The 19942-nt window shown below is 48.2% G+C and overlaps 1 protein-coding gene across 3 annotated transcripts in view; it reads left to right on the forward strand.

Annotated features, from left to right (window-relative positions):
* The window catches only part of LOC135385474 (uncharacterized), a 531071-nt gene that overhangs the window by 199865 nt on the left and 311264 nt on the right, over window positions 1-19942 (forward strand). For all 3 annotated transcript variants that reach the window (XM_064614805.1, XM_064614806.1, XM_064614807.1), the window contains exons 2-3: window positions 4122-4400; window positions 5362-5514. In XM_064614805.1, the coding sequence (XP_064470875.1) occupies window positions 4248-4400; window positions 5362-5514 (306 nt within the window). In that variant the 5' untranslated portion in view covers window positions 4122-4247. The remainder of the gene's footprint in view (window positions 1-4121; window positions 4401-5361; window positions 5515-19942) is intronic.

Below are 19942 nucleotides of genomic sequence, written 5' to 3' on the forward strand. Positions count from 1 at the left end.
GGTGGTTCTGCACACTGTACAAAGCTCTATTCCTGTTATGGGCGTGCGCAGAAACATCAACGCTATCTCTTACGCACGCAGAGACGATAGCGTACGATATACTAAAACTCTTTAATAAAGAGTTTTGCACATCGGACGCGCTCTACGAAAAAGTAAGCTGGAAGCTGTCATGTTGAAGATCAGATCAGCAACGTGATGTCAACCAATATACCCAGTAATCAGGTGATTGGCTCATCATAATAGAGAGTTTTAGCAGTCGAACCGTATCAACCGGAACCAAACAGTGGATAAGATTCTGAGTCACGTAGGACTGCGATTGGTTCAGATAGGCACGATAACCTTATCAACGGTATTCGCATTTTCGACGACCTGTAGGTGGCGCATCTTAACTCCAACATGGCGGACGTATCCATGTTGTCACTTAGTTTCGATTTTGAGATTGCTGAACTGCAGTGTTGATTCTCGATGCCATGAAGGCGAACGAGTATTAAACGCTGCTCATATACTTCTGGCAGGCGTAACCGAATTGTCCAAAGAGAAGGCTATAGTTGTCGCGTATTATTTGCGAAGTTCCGGCGTGTTTGAGCAACCACACTTCGTGAAGGTGAATTTCACGTTTACCGGTTGCGAGGCCGAAATAGCGAGTGTCCTCTGCTGCAGGAATGTCAGAGACATGCAAGCACACGATATCTGAGCTGATGCTCTCCTACAGATTGCTATCTTACAGCGCGTGTACGAATGTAGTTTAGAATTTACAGGGTAATGTTGCCACATCCGTGTGTCACTGATGCGTATGTTTTTGGTAAACCTTAACGAAACGTCGCCTTCTTTCTGCATTCTTTCCCAAGTGATTTGACGCGCTGATTCAAATGCACAGTTACAAAACTGATTTGGTATATGTTTTCGCGCTATCCCTTGCACTTTATTGCAGATAATGGCTACTCAAGTTTGAAAAATATTGTTCTGTTTTGCCTAGATTAGGTTTTGCTTCCCTTCTTGACATGAGTTGCACAGAAGTGTGCTTCAGAAAAAAAAAAAAGAGAAAAAGAACGTTCATCAGATATGTAGGCAGTACCGCTCCAAGAGCTCTGCCATACAAACATAAGCATTGCTGATGTATCAGGTTTGCTGATTTTGCGTCGCTCAATCCATCTCTTCCGAGGATGCGTCAATGTAGGCGGTGTTCCATGTGTGGAAAAAAACATGGAAAGACAAACTGCTGTCCCCTCGGCGCGCATAGTCGCGTTGTGGCACAGAACAAAAGTCGTTTGGTTTAGTTTGCTGGTCGTTGTCTGTACTGTTTCCTTCATACATGATTTTAACAGCAAAATACAGGTGCAGATCAGCGACCCATGCGAAAAGCAGCAAGTTCTCCGCAAGTGAACGCGGGGTCGGCCGTGTGTACCTGGATCGGCTAGTCCCGAGTTTGACCGCTGTGCGGCGTCGATTTGGCGAAAAACGCGAATACTAAAACTCACTATATTCTGAATCGTTATCGTAAAAGACCTTCCGATCTGCTGCCTTTTAATGCTTCTAAATCTCCCCCACGGAACCTGGGCCGCGATAAAGAAACGATCTAGGGGGAGATAGTGCATCACGAGACTCCACTGATACACTTCACCGAGGCCCAAACGACGACGTTACGAGGACGTTAAAGAAATGCTATCGTATTTAAAAACAAAACGGCAGACGGCCGCCTGTCACGTACGTCACAAAGTTTGCCACAGTAAAGTCACCATCACAGCACGCGGTCAAAAGGTTGGTGTGGGAATACGAATGAGCAATATTTTTGCTTCAGAAATTATGACAGAAACGTGAAATGTTGACCTTGGGCTCGCGTTTGAATTCCGCAGCTGTTGCCAACAACAACGGATGTCCAAAACACACATTTTTAAGAAACGGCTTGTGTGACCTGTTACAAATCTTCTTTACCAGGTTGCTGCAGCTCAGGTCGGCAGAAACGATAGATATGGTAAGGCTGTCTACTTGACTCGAATTCTTGGTTTGCATACCTTCTTCTAAAATTGCTGCCGTGCAGCTAAGTGTTCCCTATTCAGGCAACTCCCAACCAGGGGCTGAAACCGAAGCAAATATTGTCCTGTTATGGTTATGATTCACTCCCCAAATGTTGCAGAGGGTTCGGTTCTGGTTCCGGATATTCCCCTTTCATTTACAGTTGCCGGTAACCACAAGAGTGGAACCGGTATCCTTTTCTGTTACAATTTTGAACTTGCATGTGCATGTCACATAATGGGGCAGGCACGTCCCTTAAAGGAGTACAAGAGGGCCATCCAAAAAAAAAATTCAGATTAAGACGTCTGATGAAAGTGTGTGTGTCATTTTACCGAATAGCGCGAAAGGTTTTGATGTGTGCAATTTGTTTCCCAGAAAAAAAAAAAAAAAAACTCACATAAACATGGCTTCGCGCGTTCACCCTTAACTCGCCACTCCGGGTATAACGAGGAGGAGAAGGTATGTAGCTACGTCAGTGATGACGTTACAGGGAGATCTCGTTCTGGTTCGCCGGTCAGTGGGTATCAGCGCCTTGTCCCTTTGGCGCCGTAAACTAGTTTTGCCTGTTCTCCCGGAGAATTGGGGATAGAAGAAGCGGCCGAATCATGACCCAGCCAGGAGCAATGCTTTTTCAGAACCCCGAACAGCCGAGTAGCAGACGACAGCGGAGTAGCAGACAACATTTCTCTGGACCAATTAGCGAGCGTGATCCTTGTAGCGTCAGCGCGAGGTTCCAGGCAGATCACAGGCTGGTACTGCTCTCCACCGCCGTTGCGTACGGTCGCTCTTTACGGCGTGCTTTAAATTCAATTTCTGCGATAATTATGAGTCCGTGGTGTGAATTACTTCGCATGATGCATCTTACTGGCCTACTTAACAGTTTTATAGGAAGAAAACAGGGTGTTAAAAATCACTTTTGTGCTACTTTAAATGTGGGTTGTGTAAAAACGAAGTTCTAATTTATTTCGGGCTACTTTATTTGTAATGCGTAGAGGTATAAATCTGTTACTGTGAGCTACAGCCGAGGGCTGACTAGGACAACAAATTTTAGCGGGAACAAACTCAAACTGGCTCGCGGCCAGGGGAGATGCGAATCACAAGACTTCTTTGCGGTGCTGTGGGCCGTGCTCGACGTAAGGCGGTAAGGTGTATAGCCAGTCCGCCCGTTGGCTGAAGCTGCATAAACCTGGTAGCGGAGATGTGCTCTAACTACTTTTTTTAGTTGTTTAACTATAACTACTAACTGCTGCGTCAAATTGTAGTTTAACTACTAGTGTAACTACATCGCAACCACGGTAGTTAAAACTACTTTGCAACTGTTAGTTGTTTAACTACATTTGTAACTACTCCGATATTTTGTGCGCGTCGTTATAGCTATGATCTCTGAGGCGTAGAAATAACGTGTGGGTGCATGAAGAGCGAGAAGACACTGAGCTCCCACACTCGGCACAACAATCATAGCACAGCACGCGCCCCTATGCCGATGTAGCGATATGTCATGGAATGACACAGACATGGCCTCCAATCTGACGGAGGGGGTCGACGGAGGGGGTCGTAAGCTTTTTGAATGTGCTGTGTGTGTCGATCGTTGTACCCTGAAAACACAAAAGACATACTTTTTGCTCATGTGACGTAGAATTTCTGTACGCAAACTTGACAACGAATGTCTCGATTCCGCGTCTAACCAGTCTAATACCCCTGTCACACGGCAAATTGACTGTCATTCCCAGCGAATGGCATTCGCACTGAATAACATTCGTTTCGTGTCACACGGTGAAATCAAATGGCAGTAAATGTGAACGACATTCGCTCAGCGAATGAGTTCGGGGAACTCATTTTTCGCTCACTTCGCACAACTCGCTTTTCCCTCTCGCACCAACAGCGTACCATAGCAGTAGAGCACCTGAAAAAATTCAGGTTCCAAGCGGTTTTCGGTTCCGTTTTGGTTTCTGTCGCTTCTCACTGTCCCCAGTTCTCTTCAGTTTTATGTTGCGCGACTTCATCCCCACATAGGATTATATATAAAAGGAAATGTGTACAAGTCACATTAATTATTGTACATGTCCTTAACGCACACGTCCTCAATATTTATGTTATTGTATATGCAGTGAAGGTGGTGGTGGCGCTTGAGGCGGTGATGGAGTGCCGGTGAGGCGGGGGGCCGGAGACATGTGGGACGACAGTGCAGAGGTGGCTGCAGCAGGCGAGGCCTCGTCCTGGTGTGGCCGCCGGTGATGTCTTCCGTGTGCTTCGTGTGCCAGCTGCCCATCCTCAGTCACCAGACATGGGGCACCTGGCCCCGGCCCCCCGAAGACACAGATTCACTACTCGGATCAGAGTCGGACGAGGAAGACGCCACAGACGACTCCGCTCCCAGGAAACCACGGGTAAATATGCAACTGAAGTTCACCACTAAGGCCGGCGATACGCGCATTAGAAAAGTTCAAGTCAGTGACTTGTCTTGTAAGTGTCCCACACCTATTTCACCAGCTGGAAGGAGAAGACGCTGCGCGTATAATATTACGTCAGTTGGGGATGCTGTGAACAGCTTGAGGAACTGAATGCCGCGGTCGTGCGGGCGTCTGGAGGGCGTCTTTCTCCTCTTAGCGCCGCCCTCTCACTCCTCCTGTTAGGCAGTGACGTCACGCTGATGTCTTGCCGCCGGAGCATAGATTGTCGACTGATGCCGAACATAGTAGTATCCGTTTCGTAAATAGGTTTCCGGATACGACGGTGCCTTTAATGAGCTTGTTCCTAACATCGTGTTGTGATCAGGAGTTTGTGTCGCCCACCGATTTCCCTTCGAAGTACCCCGACCTCTGATGTCGACGCTAACAGGTTAACAGAGATATCACTGGTTCACACAGTAGCGGAAAAATCCCTCTTGTCATCTTTGTCATTGTGCATAGAAATATCAAGATATGCGTATGCCCGATAGTAAATTTAATGAAATGACAAGCTGACACGTCATGCTGTGTGAAGTTTGTGCGATGTAATCATAATCATGTCACCAACCTACATGCGCTTAACGGGGGAAGCGATCAATCTTCAGAGTGGACAATAACCCCACACCATCATCATCTCTCTATGTGTCTCTTGTCTCTTATGTGCGGCATAGTAGCATAGCAAGTTCAAGTACATAATTTTTCGTCTCAATTTCACAGTAAAGTTTATAGGCATGGCGCCTGTACAGTACATATGAAATATTTTGTGTATGTACTTCCGCCAATGTGTACTTCGCAATGTGTAACGCGTTGTAAAGTGTTGCGATGCAACGTATTTTTTTTTTTTTTAATGTGCGCCGCTGATGAAGGTCCACTAGCACAGCGCTATTCCCTCTGTTAACAGGTGCCCAAGACCTACCAGCAGCAACAGCTTCAGCGACGCCGCAGCAGTCTCGCGGCAGCTGCAGCCGCCGCCGCAGCGCTAGCAGCTGCTGCGGCTGCTGCTGCCAGCGAGGGTATCGAGCCCAACTTCGAGCGGGGCGACACTTTCCACGAGGTACGTGTGCATACTACACTCGGTTTCAAGTCCAGCCACTACGCTATTGGTGTTGAATAGTTTGTGCAGAAGCTTGCGTCTCGAACACTTTTGTGCGGTAGCGTGAATTTTTAATCGTAATTGCCAGACTTTTTTGTTTCCTTTCGATGCTTTTATAGTGAAAGCCGTCATTTTACGCTTTTATTTTCAGGTGATTTTTTTTTGCACAGGAATGTCGCACAGCTGCACAGCTGCGCATACCCCCCCCCCCCCCCCGCCCACCCACCCCGTCACTTTTTTACAACGCCCTCTGTGCTTGCGATTCTGGATAAACCACCGTTGAAGAGGTGTTTCACTGCTTATGCGTCGTGGAACGAAATAGTACGCGATATAGAATCGCGCAAACATCTAGCTGATCGGACGCGTTAGGCCTATATGAGGACTATGTAAGACCTGAGTGGTATTGCTGGGTTTCAGTATGCCAGACCTGAGTGGTATTGCTGCGTTTGAGGATTGCGTTTTTAAGGTAGATGCGAAACGACCGAGATGCAATACTTTCAGGTACTCATCTGAAGCTATTCATCAGATTGTTCGTGCGTCTAGAAGCCTCGTCATTTGTCATTTGACAAATGTGCGCTTTCTATAGCTGGTGTCATGGCGATTTGAACATTTGGCACGTTTGTCGACGGAACGTCTTGCTGCGTCAAAGTACCAAGGAGCACAACGACTCTACGAAGCCTATTGGCAGCGCTCAAATGCATTCTGAATACTCCTACCACCGCAGATATATGTCGGCACAGTTCCCTTAGAAGTCGCCCCAGGACGCACATTCCCCCAGGGCGTCAGTCGTGACGTTGCCCACCTCTGTGAGGCCGACAACGGCGAGCCCTTTCACCATCCACCACCACCACCACCTACCACCGTACGAAGACACGACTAAAGCAGAGCGTCTTTTCGACTACCGGAGAAGGGACGAAGAATTAATTTTTTTCGCGTGCTCCGCTTTTGGAAGTGAAAATATGTTCGAATATGCACAACATCTCAACACGCTGGACGAAAAACCAGGAACCCTCAAGCGTCTCCAAACAAATATCATCTATTTGTTATCAGCCAAGACGCATGATGTATCTTTAGAGCTGCACGCTAGAGGCGTCGCTCGTCACGACATTCTTCACAACACGCTGTTCAGCTACGTCATAGCTGAAATTCACAGTACAATTCATCCTACACCAGCTCTCGTGGCATAGTGGTTAGAGTGATGGCTTTCCCCGCCGAGAGTGGGAGGTGACACGGGTTCGAATCCCGGCACACTGTCTGAGGTTTTCCCTGGCTTTTCTGCAGACTTTCCAGACGAATGTCAGCGGAGTTTCCCCCTAAGGTCGGCCCAGGACGCATAATAACTCCCTGTCCCCAACTCCTTTTTGCTGTCCTCTCTCCATTCTGTCAACGTCTGTCGCCGTTGCACATCTGTACGCCGCTCATAGCCACAGTTGCTTCGCGGGGCTAACACGGAATTTTTTAAAAATAATCCTGCACGTTGAACACCTCAGGAAAAGTACGTAACAACTGCCTCTGTATGGTGTGGATGAACCTGCAGGAAGCCCCTGTCATAGCGCAAACTGCGCTTCGACAAGTCAAAGGCATTGGCTTCATGAACTATAAAGTCTGAGCGCCTAGGTTGCACAGCCCAAGGAAACACGTTTGAAGGGTATGCTACAGACATGTAAGTGTACAAATATATTTGAGCCACACATAGTTGCGGTAGTCGAAGCAAGTGAACAAATATATGCCTCTAGATCAGTGTTTCTCAAACTGCGGGTCATGACCCTCAAATGGGTCATTAGTCTTTTTCTGGGGGTCACGGAGGGTCCAAGCAGCGATATTGGAGGACCTTGATATTCCCGGTTGCAAAATCCCTAATCTTGAAATTCACGTTCGAAATAAGGAAATTCACGTCCGATATAAGATACCGTCGGATAAAGTGAAGTGCTTACTCTAGCGCATAACTTTCCGGTTTGTGGCCTGACAAGTACCATCAAGATGGTGTATAATAGGGGAAAATGTGCTATCCTTCAGCTGCTCCGTCCGAAGGAAGTTGGAATCGAAGGAGGTCACAGGACAGCAAAGTAGGAGGAAAGGATCCGAGGCAGCGAACAATTGACCGAGGGGTGGAGACACGTCTTGCGGAAGAGGACAACGCGAAATTGCGTCGGCATCAGAGTGCAGGCGGCCCGACTTGCACTTCACAGACACGTCAAACTCTTGAAGTCGGAGTATCCACCGGCCAAGGCGCCCAACGGGATCTTTTAGGAAGCCGAGCCAACAGAGGGCATGGTGATCGGTAATAACAGGGAACGGCCTGCCGTAAAGGTACGGACGGAATTGCTGGAGGGCCCAGATGAAGGCAAGGCACTGCTTAGTGGTGGTGTAGTTGCATTCGTTCTTGGAAAGGGTACGACTCGCCAAAGCGGCATGGTGTTCCATGGGAGAGTCAGAGGAGCGCTGAGCCAGTACCGTCCCGATGCCGACCCCGCTGGCGTCCGTATGCAGCTCCGTAGGTACGGAAGGGTCAAAGTGCTGAAGGACTGGAGCAGAAGTGAGGAGGGATTTGAGGCGATAAAAAGCGGTAGCGCACGAAGGGGTCCAAGAGTATTTGGCATCTTTCGTCAAACGACTGGTTAAGGGCGCAGCAATATCTGCGAAGACCCTTATAAATCGTCGAAAGCAGGAACAGAGGCCAATGAAGCTGTGCAACTCTCGGATGTTTTTTTGGAGTGGGGAAGTGGTCCACGGCGCGTACCTGTTCGGGGTCGTGAGAGATGCCCTGAGTTGTAACGATGTGGCCCAAAACTTTAATCCGCCGGTAGTCAAAGTGGCACTTCTTGTGATTTAACTGAAGGCCAGCAGCAGCGAGGCAGTCGAAAACGGCACGAAGCCGCTCCAGATGTTGAGGAAAAGCCTTAGAGCACACGATGACATCGTCAAAATAGCAAAGGCAAACTTGCCACCGAAGGCCACACAGAACAGCATCCATGAGGCGCACGAAAGTGGCAGGTGCGTTGGGGAGTCCGAAGGGCATCACTTTAAATTCATATAATCCATCCGGTAGAGTGAATGCCGTTTTTTCGACATCATCATCCGCCATAGGAATTTGCCAGTACCCAGCGCGAGTCCAGAGAAGAAAAGAAATTGGCATCACGGAGGGCATCCAGGGCATCATCAATCCGGGGCATAGGGTAGACATCGCGACGTGTGATCTCATTCAGACGATGGTAATCAACGCAGAACCGTATGCAGCCGTCCTTTTTCGTAACTAAGACAACAGGCGACGCCCAAGGGCTAGATGAGGGTTGAATAATGCCCCGATAAAGCATGTCTGACACCTCCTTCTCGATGGTCGCGCGCTCGGAAGCAGAAACTCTGTACGGGCGCTGACGAACGGGAGGGGTCATATGACATCATCTTTGGTGCAAACTCGCCTGACGAGCGACGACGCCGGACTGCTGCTCTAGTTGCCTTCCTAAAGGAAACGCGTCTTATATCACGCCTATAGTGTAGTGTAGTTTTCTTAGTCGTGACGCTGCTTTCACGGCGAGCAGTTTTTCACCTTCACCACCACCACCACGGGAGGGGAGGCGCCGGTGTCGATGCGGTGATGCACTCCTTTTGCGACTCTCAAATCCCAATGGTGGCTTGCAAAGGTCAAAGAGGTGGGAATACGTTGTTAACAGTGAAGTAAGGGATACGCGGTCATCATAGGAAAGGGTAGAAGCAATCATCGTGGTCAGGTCAGTAGAATCAACAGTCGTGTGCAAACGAGCGGGGCCCGGCGTAATGTTGAGGGAAGCAATGACGTCGAGAGGGTCACAGCCCTCGGCAGTTGCGACAACGAATCCAGCGGGTAACAGAGCAGACACGTCGGCGGAATTGGTTATCGGAATGTATGCCTGGTCGTCTGTGAGTGACGTGAGACAGGAAGGAGCAGCAAGCCCTACGGAAGCTACTGCGTGAACGTTGGCCGACACGAGGATGCAGTGCGATGCGCGGGAAGACGACGACAGATTCGGAGTAAGAGGCGCGAATGTGGTGGAACGAAGAGGCAGGATGAGGGCAGCAGAAACAGATAGCTTGCAAGGAGGCGTAACGTCGGGTTCGGAGTCAAAGCATGGCACTGCACTGAGAAGCACCTGTTCACGAGCACAATCTATGAAAGCGAGATTGTCACGCAGGAAATCCCAGCCCAAGATTCCGTCGTAGCAGCAAGACGACAAGACAAGAAATTCAACTGGTAAGTAACGTCTCGGATAATGACCCGTGCTGTACAATTGGCAAGTGGAGAAATGACAGTCCCGGAAGCATCTCCCGGAAGGCGGTGCCCGTCATAAGCAGTCGTCACTTTGTGTAGGCGTGAACAGAAATCGGCAGTAATAACAGGCATTGCGACACCGGTGTCTATCAAAGCAGCAACGGCGTGGGCATCAACAAATGCTGGAACCAGGTTTCGAGGGGAGTATGGAGGTGGTTCGTCGAGCGCCGCGTTCGCAGTCCGCCCTCGTCGGACAGCGGCTACTGGTTTTCCGGCCGCGGTGGACTCCAAGGGCAAGGAGGCCGCCTCGACGGTGAGCGTCCCGGATACGGAGAAGGGGATCGGCGACGTGCTGATTGCGAGGAGGGCGCTAGTTGGGAATAATTATATCTTGGGGACATCCTACGAGGTCTGGCGGCAGCTTCCCGGTGTCGATCAGACAGGGGGTTGGATCCAGGCTCTCCATACCCAGCAGGATATTCATTTTCGCCCCAGTGTCTGGATTGCATGTCACGACGGCGTTTTCCGCACAATCGGGCAAGGTGTCCCCGAGTGCCACAATTGAAGCAGGTGCGTTGTTCTCGCTGGCGATAAAAAGAAGTGCAAACCATTGGCGCCCCAGAGCCGGGTGAGTCGTAAAATCCCGCAAAGGGAGCGAGAACTGGCTTAGGAGGAGTAGAAGGGCAGAGTGGTTGAGGAGGCGGAAGACGAACGACATCGGCGACAGACGGGCGTAAGCTCAGGAGGTGTGAATGAATGCTAACGCAGCGACATTGATCCCTGCACGTACGAGTTCTTCGCGTAACACGTCGCTAATCATGCTACGGATGGTGTCCAGAGTGGCGACGGTGTAAAAATACCTGTGGTAGTAGAGGAGAACGCATGTAGGGAAGTTATTCGTGCATTTCTTGCATCCTGAAGTGAACGACAAAGAGCGACGACGTCGGCGACCGTCGTGGGAGCTTTGCTGACAAGAAGTTGAAACGCATCTTCACGAACGCATTTGAGAATGTGTTTGATTTTGTCGCCCTCGGACAACTTCTGGTCTACCTTTGCACATAAGGAAATAACGTCCTCGATGTACGACGGGTAGGGTTCTTCTGGAGCTTGCACGCGTTGGGCAAGTTTATGCTCAGCATCCGCTCTCCGGTAGGCTGGGCGACCGCATAACTCTCGGGCACTGGTGGTGAATGCGACCCAGTTAGTAAAATCAGCTTCGTGGTTTAAGAACCAAGTCTTGGCTAAGTCGGCCAGATGGAATATAAAATTATTGAGCTTGGTAGCGTCGTCCCACTTGTTGTAGGCGCTCCCCGTTTTATAAGTGTCGAGCCACCCGTCGATCTCAGCGCCGTCCGTCCCAGAGAATGATGGCGGGTCCCGCTGACGGAGAGAAGGCGCAACGACGGGACGAACGTCCCCAGCGACGGTGTCAATTGGCATTCTGGCTAGGGAGCAGCCAAAACGAAGCTCCAGGGTGGGGGTGTAGGCAGGGAACGGTAGCGCCACCATCAAATGTGGCAAGGAAACAGGTAGCGGGGAAGCTGTTTACTGGGATGGATCGTGGAACTCGATGAAGCGGGAGCGAGCGAGCGAGCGAGCGGGATACGATGATCACGATAGCAGTCGTCTGTCTCACAATTAGCATTTTTGGTAGCTCTCTCTGTGGTTAATGTCTTTTAAATAAATCACAATGTAAATGTATCTGCGTCATTGAAAAAAGTAAATTTTCGGAAGGCTTATAAAGATGGGGGGTCATGGTAGGTTTGGTACTACTCAAAGGGGTCAGTACTGGAAACGTTTTTGAGAAACACTGCTCTAGATGAAAGAAGAGGAGAATAAGTGGTTGAGCGTAGGCTTGCAAAGGCCTGTCTCGATGTAGGCTGTAGGCCTATATACAGGGTTCATTCCACGTAACTATCCCCCCATTGCTTAGTTATGGTGATGTATGTGGCTCACTATATAGCCAGCGATAGCTTAGTGGCAACGATGATCGCCTTCCACTTTGTGGGAACCAAGGTTCCCAATCTCGGGGTGTCGGCCCGTCCGTTCAGCGACCAAGGAAAACGCAGCACAGTCAAATGAATAAGGAACAGAAAAGGTTTATTACCAACAGAAGAAGACGTGACCCACAGCCAGCACCACAGTCGAAAACACAATCCTCGAGAGAGCCTCTAGTCTTGCTTTAAAAGCCCGTTAGTTACTGTTGCAGCGCCCTCCATCGCTAACACGAGTCCGTGAGTCCAGTCGTCATGCCGTGAAGGCATCTCCGATTAGGGCAACCTGCAGGACGCGTTCTAGCAGAACTTCCTCCGAGATTCCCATGCCAGTCTGATAGGCTGTCAGGTCATCTAGGAAGTCTGCGACCGACTTTTTGTCTGAGTACCCGGAAAAGGTGGGGACGGGTACAGAGAGTTGTAATGGCGCCTGAGCCTGTGGCTGCGAAACAAACCCGGCTGCAAGGCGTTGCGTCGTCAACGTACAGGGCTCTGTTATGCGTGTCAGTAGCTCTGTCGTTACTGCAGGGTTTGGCTGCGGCATTGCAGATACCTCAGCCAACGTACCTTGCCGCGGCACCCCCGCCGGTGCTTTTCCATCGCCGACCGGTCCTGTCGGCTCGACTTGCGCCGGGAGTCCGTAGCGGGCACCGCTACGTAAAAGGTGTCTGAGCGGTGGGGAATGCTCCATTTCCAAGCGGTGACAGCAACTGAAAAATACTCAAAGGCTCAGACGACGCAAAAACCAAGGCACTAACGTGCAACTCCCCCAAAAAACGCTGACAAAAAATGAAATGCACACTCCCATGCTAATGAAAAGTAGCCACCAAGAACGCCTGGGCTGCGTGCCCCCCGCCACCGAACGGACGACCCGGTTCCGAAAACGTTGGGCGCCAATTGTGGGAACCAAGGTTCCCACTCTCGGGGCGTCGGCCCGTCCGTTCAGCGACCAAGGAAAACGCAGCACAGTCAAATGAATAAGGAACAGAGAAGGTTTATTACCAACAGAAGACGTGACCCCAGCCAGCACCACAGTCGAAAACCCCCGCAGGGGCGTCTGCTCTTGCAGGCGTTTGGTGGGTTGCGACACCACGGACCCGAGCACAAGTGGTTTGGAGCCACCCACGTGACGGCTGTGCGTGGCTTAGCCGTAACCGGGGAAAAGGAGGCCCAGATGGCTGAGCCAATGCTGAGGTTTTGGACCGTTGTGGCCCCTCAGTGGAGGCGACACTCCACTTTGGCTCCCGCTTCTCGCAGACGGTACCTTCGGAGTGACCCGACCGGGGGAAATCAGTCAGTTGCCTTTTCCTAACTTCCTCAATTCTTTTACTTTCCTGTCACGTTTGCCTGTCCTAAATTCTACCTTTTCCTGTTTTCCGCTCATTCCAGGCAGCGAGGGTTAACCTTGTGCATCGAATCACCCTTAGTTACGCTGCATAGGGTTATAGCAGCGGTGTACGGCTAACGTGTCAACCATTTATCATGTTCCCTCGTTGGGCTCGGTGGTGGGCGGCCGGCGCCACTGCCGAAACAATCGGCAATCATATGGGTTCCAAGAAAATTCAAGCTTCTGATCGTCCTCCTAAACGTGGACGCACCGAAGAAATCTCTGTAGGGCTTGTCAAACCCCAACACTCATTCCCGAAGTTTCTTGTGATACACTCTGAAAACACACAAACCACTGTGGGCAGCATATCCCCTTTCATTGTTGGTAAAGTACTGAGCAACGCTGTAGGCCCAAAATACAAAGCAAGGAAATTGTCCTCTGGAGACCTGTTGGTCGAAGTACAGGACATCATCCAAAGTACAAACCTCTTAAAAATGACCACCATCATGGACATTCCGGTAACAGTCACAGCTCACCGCTTCCTGAACACTACTGGAGGCGTAATATCCTCCAACGAACTGTTAAACATATCCGACAATTATATTCTTGAAGGGTTCCAGGAGCAGAATGTAACATCTGTACGCAGAATCATGATCCGTCGAGATGGAAATGAAATCCCCACCAAGCACCTTGTTCTAACTTTTGAGTCAACTGTTCTTCCGGAAACACTGATAGCCGGTTATATCGTATGTAGAGTGCGACCATACATACCAAATCCGAGACGATGTTTCCACTGCCAGCATTTCGGACACAGTTCACAGGTATGCCGTGGGAAGCTGACGTGTGCGAAATGTTCCGAATCAGATCACAGTAATGACACCTGCGAAAACCAGAAAGTACAATGTATCAATTGTAAAGGAGCAGCATACCCATATACCCAGCATACTCACGCTCTTGCCCGCAGTGGAAACTTGAGAAGGAGATTGTAACACTGAAAATCAAAGAGAACATTTCTTTCCCTGAAGCTCGAAGAAGGGTATCCTTCTTCAAGAGTACCCCTTATGCTCAGGCTGTGCGCCAGGGGGCAACAGCAGGCCTGAGTACACCACCCACAGTGACTCCCCGAGAGTCCAGTGGGACACCAGTTGCCCCCCAGGCGCGGACATGTTCCGCGCCAGCCAGAGAATCACAGCGACCAGGAAACCCGCCTGATCGATCCCCCTTCGGTTGTGTGCCAACGGAGGAGGCTATGGAGACAACTCCCAGCACGTCTGGGCACACAGGCACACAACATAACTCTAACATAACTTTGACACCGAAAGAACCACGACAAATACCTGACAAAGGAATTACAGGACCCAAAAAAGACAGTTCAGCATAACATGCAAAACAGAACCTTCAGATTTAAACATCTCTTACTTTCATGTATGATGACTGTTTCCATTCTACAGTGGAACTGTCGTGGTGCCATACATGACTATGATGATATCTGCTACTTATTAGACAGACATCGACCGCATTTGTTCTCCTTGCAAGAAACAATCCTGAGTAAAAGACAAACAACACTGTTCAAACATTACACAACCTTCCGCAAGGACAGGGACAACAACGCTGGAGGAGGTGTAGCTATAATAGCGAACTCTGGTGTAATCGTCAAAGAGGTAAAACTAAACACTCCCCTAGAAGCTGTAGCTGTTAGGGCGCAGCTCAAGACTCTAACCACTGTTGTATCCCTGTACATATATGGCACCAAATAGCCATCCTACATTTTGTGATTTTGTCAATTTAGTCAAACAGCTGCCAAAACCGTTCCTTATATTGGGAGATCTTAATGCTCACCACCAACTCTGGGGCAGTGAGCGAACAGATGCACGTGGGAAATCAATCGAACAACTTTTAGACACCACAGACATTTCTTTCTTGAATGATGGTAGTCCAACGTATTACAGCTCAACACACAGGAACTTTTCTTGTATTGATCTATCACTTGCATCTCCAGGGCTGTCGCTAGACTATACGTGGAATGCCATCCAAAATCCGTATGGCAGCGATCACTTTCCGGTTCTTCTGGAGACGATAGTGAGTCCTCCAACTCTACAGGTACGTCCTCCACGATGGAAGCTGTCAGAGGCGAACTGGCCAGCCTTCAGAGAGCATGCCATAATCAATCGTGACATGACAAAACACTTACCGGTAGACCAAGAAAACCATACTATCACAAAGGTTATCCTCGACGCAGCTATGACAGCCATCCCACAAACCAGTGGGACGGTAAGACTACGGCCAAAGCCTTGGTGCAATGAGGAATGTCGTAAAACGCGGCAGGCTCAGAACAAAGCGTGGAACGTTTTCAAACGCTATCCAACACTGGACAATCTGATATCATTCAAAAGGGCAAAAGCGAAAGCTAGATACACTAGAAAGCAAGCTAGGAAATCTTCATGGCAGAAGTATGTTACAAGTATAAACAGCCAGACTCCTGCAAAAGCTGTTTGGGAGAAAATACGAAAAATGGATGGTGAAAATCGGGCTTTCACTGTTCCACTTCTTACGGCAAATAATTCATGCAGCACTTCACTAAAAGATCAAGCAGATCTTTTGGGTAAACACTTTTCTGAAGTGTCAAGTTCTGCTGGGTACTCAGACAATTTTATAAGGCACAAAGAAAAATCCGAGCGAAAGAAACTCTTAGCGTCCAAGGATAGGGCTGAATACAACTGCGAGTTCATGATGCACGAATTGGAAACTGTGCTATCCAGTTGTAAACACACGGGCAGTAGGCCCAGATAGTATCCATTACAGTATGATACAAAATCTTCCCAGTTCCTCCCTTCAGTCATTGCTTGGTTTCTTTAACAGAATTTGGAAGGAGGGCATAATACCCAAAGATTGGAAAACTGCTATCGTCATACCGATACTTAAACCCAATAAGGACCGATGTCGCGCAGAAAATTACCGCCCAATAACACTGACAAGTTTTCTCTGCAAAAACATTTGAGCGACTTGTCAACAACCGATTAGTCTACATCTTAGAAATTACACACAAAATAGATCGTTTCCAATGTGGGTTTCGACGTCACAGATCAACACTCGATCACTTAACACGACTGGAAACACAGATTAGAGAAGCTCATGTGAGTAAACAATACTGCTTATCTGTATTTTTTGATCTTATGAAGGCTTACGACACAACATGGAGATACGGAATCCTTCAAGACCTTATAAATTGTGGAATAGGAGGTAACATGTTCCGATGCATTAAAGACTTCCTTTCTCAACGAACGTTTCGTGTTCGCCTTGGAAACACACTCTCAGATTTGTATGTGCAAGAAAACGGAGTCCCTCAAGGAAGTTTATGGAGTGTCACACTTTTTGCACTCAAGATTAACTCAGTCGCCAGCATTATTCCCTCCACGATTCAGTACTCCTTGTACGTGGATGACTTACAGATAAGCTTTGCTTCTTGTAATCTTGCTATATGTGAACGACAGGTGCAGATTACCATCAATCGTTTGACTAAATGGGCAGACGAGAACGGCTTTAAGTTCTCCACTGAGAAAACTGCCTGTGTTTGCTTCTCGCGCAAACGTGGTGTGCATCCTGAACCCAATCTTTCTCTTCACGGAGAGAGGATACCGGTTAAACCTCAGTATAAGTTCCTTGGATTAATATTTGACTCAAAGCTAACATTTGGACCACACATTCGTGACTTGAAAATACGTACACAGAAAGCATCAAATATTCTCAAAGTTCTTTCTCACAAGTCATGGGGTACCGATAGAGCATGCTTACTCCGCGTATATCGATCTTTGATACGGTCCAAGATAGATTATGGAAGTATCGTCTATGGGTCAGCTCGGCCATCCACACTCAAGTGCATTGATCCTGTTCACCGCTCGGCTATCAGGATGGTAACAGGGGCATATCGCACGTCTCCAGTCCAAAGTTTATATGTCTATTTATATACCGTCTTTAACACTTCGAAGGAAGTTTTTAACTCTATCTTATGTCCAAAAGGTTTTATCGCTGTCAGATCACCCTTGTCATTCCATCGTTGAAAACAATCGCAGAAGGGACTTGTTCCAAAATAAACCAAGGTCCATCCCAACTATTGCAGTTCGAGCTAAAAGTATAGCTGAGGAATTTGGGTTGGAGCTCACACCAGAACACATCCTTTCACACAGGGATGACTTTGCTCCATGGAAGAAAAAGGAGATCAGGTGTAATTTTGAGCTGGGCAAATACGACAAGAAACTTACGTCTTCCTTTGTTATTAAAGCAGAGTTCCTGGAAATAAAGAACACTTATAGAGGTTTTGCAGAATTCTATACAGATGGCTCTAAGTCACCTTACCGTGTTGCTGCAGCAGCAGTGACAGAGACAGGTCACGTGAGCTCTGTGAAGATTAATCCCAAAGCCAGCATATACACTGCAGAGATACACGGAGTCCTGCTTGCACTTGAATGCATAGAAAAAGGAAAGGAGAAAAGGGCAGTCATCTACACAGACTCAAAAAGTTTGATGATGGCAATCAAAACAAAACAACCAGCTAAAAATGCACTTTTGCACCATCTTTTGTTGTGTATCCAAAGACTTATCCAGAAAGGATATAATATACATTTCTGTTGGGTACCAAGCCATGTTTGTATCTCAGGGAACGAGCTTGCCGATGCTACGGCGAAAGGAGCGGAAACTGAGGTGCAAATTATGGCTATACCATTCCAGGATCACCGAACAGTGCTTAGGAGAGCCATGTTATCGTTATGGCAGGAGAGCTGGAATAAAGAAACAAAGAACAAGTTACACATGATTAAACCAGCAGTTAATGAATGGGGTAGCAGCTACAACAGAAACAGATTTTATGAAGTTACATTTGCAAGACTTCGGATTGGACATACCAACATGACGCATCTTCACTTACTGTTAGGTGAAGAATAGCCAGAATGCCATCATTGTTGCGAACCTTTGACAGTAATACATATTCTTCTGACATGTCCTTTGTATGAACATCATCGCCGCACATACTTCTCGACGTTTTATCGATATCACATCCCTTATCACCCTTCTCTCCTGCTGAGTGACGAACCAGTTGTGCCACACATAAATGTCACCAAATTTTTAGAGACCACTAAGCTTATGAGTAGCCTGTAAAAGCTTGGTCCATTTAACAGTTTTTAGAGCATCTATTTTATGACGTGCTAAACAGTATTTTTATTAATCCATCCATACCCATTAATTCACCTTGTGCTCACATTCGTCATTGATTTGGCGCTTTTTGACCTTAGTTGCCCTCGCGCCACTAAACTTCCAACTACACACACACACACACAGTCGAAAACACAACCCTCGAAAGATCCTCTCGTCTTGCTTTAAAAGTCTGTTAATTACTGTTGCAGCGCCCCCCATCGCTAACACGAGTCCCACGTGTACGGATGGTACGGGTGATACCTGGGCGGTGATAGCTTATCACACACAACTTCGAGACTAATTCTGACCCAGGTTCGAACCTTGGCACCGGCAGGGCTTTTCAGGTGTTTTCTCTAACACAGATGTTTTCGCCACACGCTGTAAGGCAAATGTCGACAAAGAGTCCTGTAATGCCGGCCCAGGACGCATGGTACCCCGGAGCAACATGCAGCCACACCGACAAATTGATCGGGGATAACACGCCACCAACCACACGACATTTCACGTAGGTTATATCGGGTCCAAGGTGGCAGAACCTTGAGCGCAACATGTAACTGACATAAGAACGCCTAGTTTACGGTTACTTAGGCCAATCTGGAATCAAAGATTTACGCTTCTTCAAACTATTTTTTAGTGCTCCCGCAGCCACCGACAACAACGACACACCTGGCCCAGCTGTTTTCGGAAACTTCACCTGTACATATTGGATGTGTGAACTGGGATTGGGTTTTGAACCAGTGTATGAGAATGTGCTGGACGGTCTCATATGCTTCACTGATAGCCAAAAGAGGAATTGGAGGCTTGAGTAGAAACAATTTGGGGTCCGCTAACTTAGATCGTAGCCCCCTCGCATCCCATTGAAGAACAGTAGCCCGCTTATAAAGCTGGCCTTATCAGATCAATTAAGCGATTTTCACAAGCAGAATCTATTAGAAAACCACGATCTACCATGAATGCGTCGCTTACTGGATCAAGCAAATCAAGTATATTGCTTTGCTCAAATATAGCTTTATCTGAGGCTCGCTCACCATAACCTTTACTCTGCTCAACGAGCTTGCCAACTTCTGTGGGCATTTAATCTCCAAAAGTGCCTGGATTCTGGGCAGCAAGGGCACTCAAGATTTCCAATACCATCCAGAGCGCATCCAATCAATGGAAATCTTTTCCAGATAACGAACCCTGTTTGGATAACACTTGCTTTGGGCTCAGCATCGGAAATCGGCTTTTTCTCATCTTCCACCATAGTTCTAGCTCAGCGTAGAAGGCAGCGGACAACCAGAAGCTCACGAAAGATAAACTGATTAAAGATAAACATTTTCAAATTCAATAAGCATCCATCAGATCCATGAAGATCCATCAGAAAATGCTCCGAAATGTAAGGACTTGACAAAGGCAACATATCCCTTGAGTGCGAGGATAAATAGAGAAAACGAACAGGAAAAGGACGAGGCTTTCGGTCGTACTCTTAAACGGTCCTCGACACCCTGCCGTTAATAGATGTAAAATATCACAGTAGACCATTCACTGTCTTTGTTAGACATCACGATGTTGTTCCGTTCGTATATCATGCGTTGTAATACACGCGTAATGCAATGCTCAGCGTCCACCGCCCTGCACAAGTTTGCCCCGGAAGCG

This window comes from Ornithodoros turicata, chromosome 2, assembly GCF_037126465.1.
Source record: "Ornithodoros turicata isolate Travis chromosome 2, ASM3712646v1, whole genome shotgun sequence".
NCBI classification, from domain to species: domain Eukaryota; kingdom Metazoa; phylum Arthropoda; class Arachnida; order Ixodida; family Argasidae; genus Ornithodoros; species Ornithodoros turicata.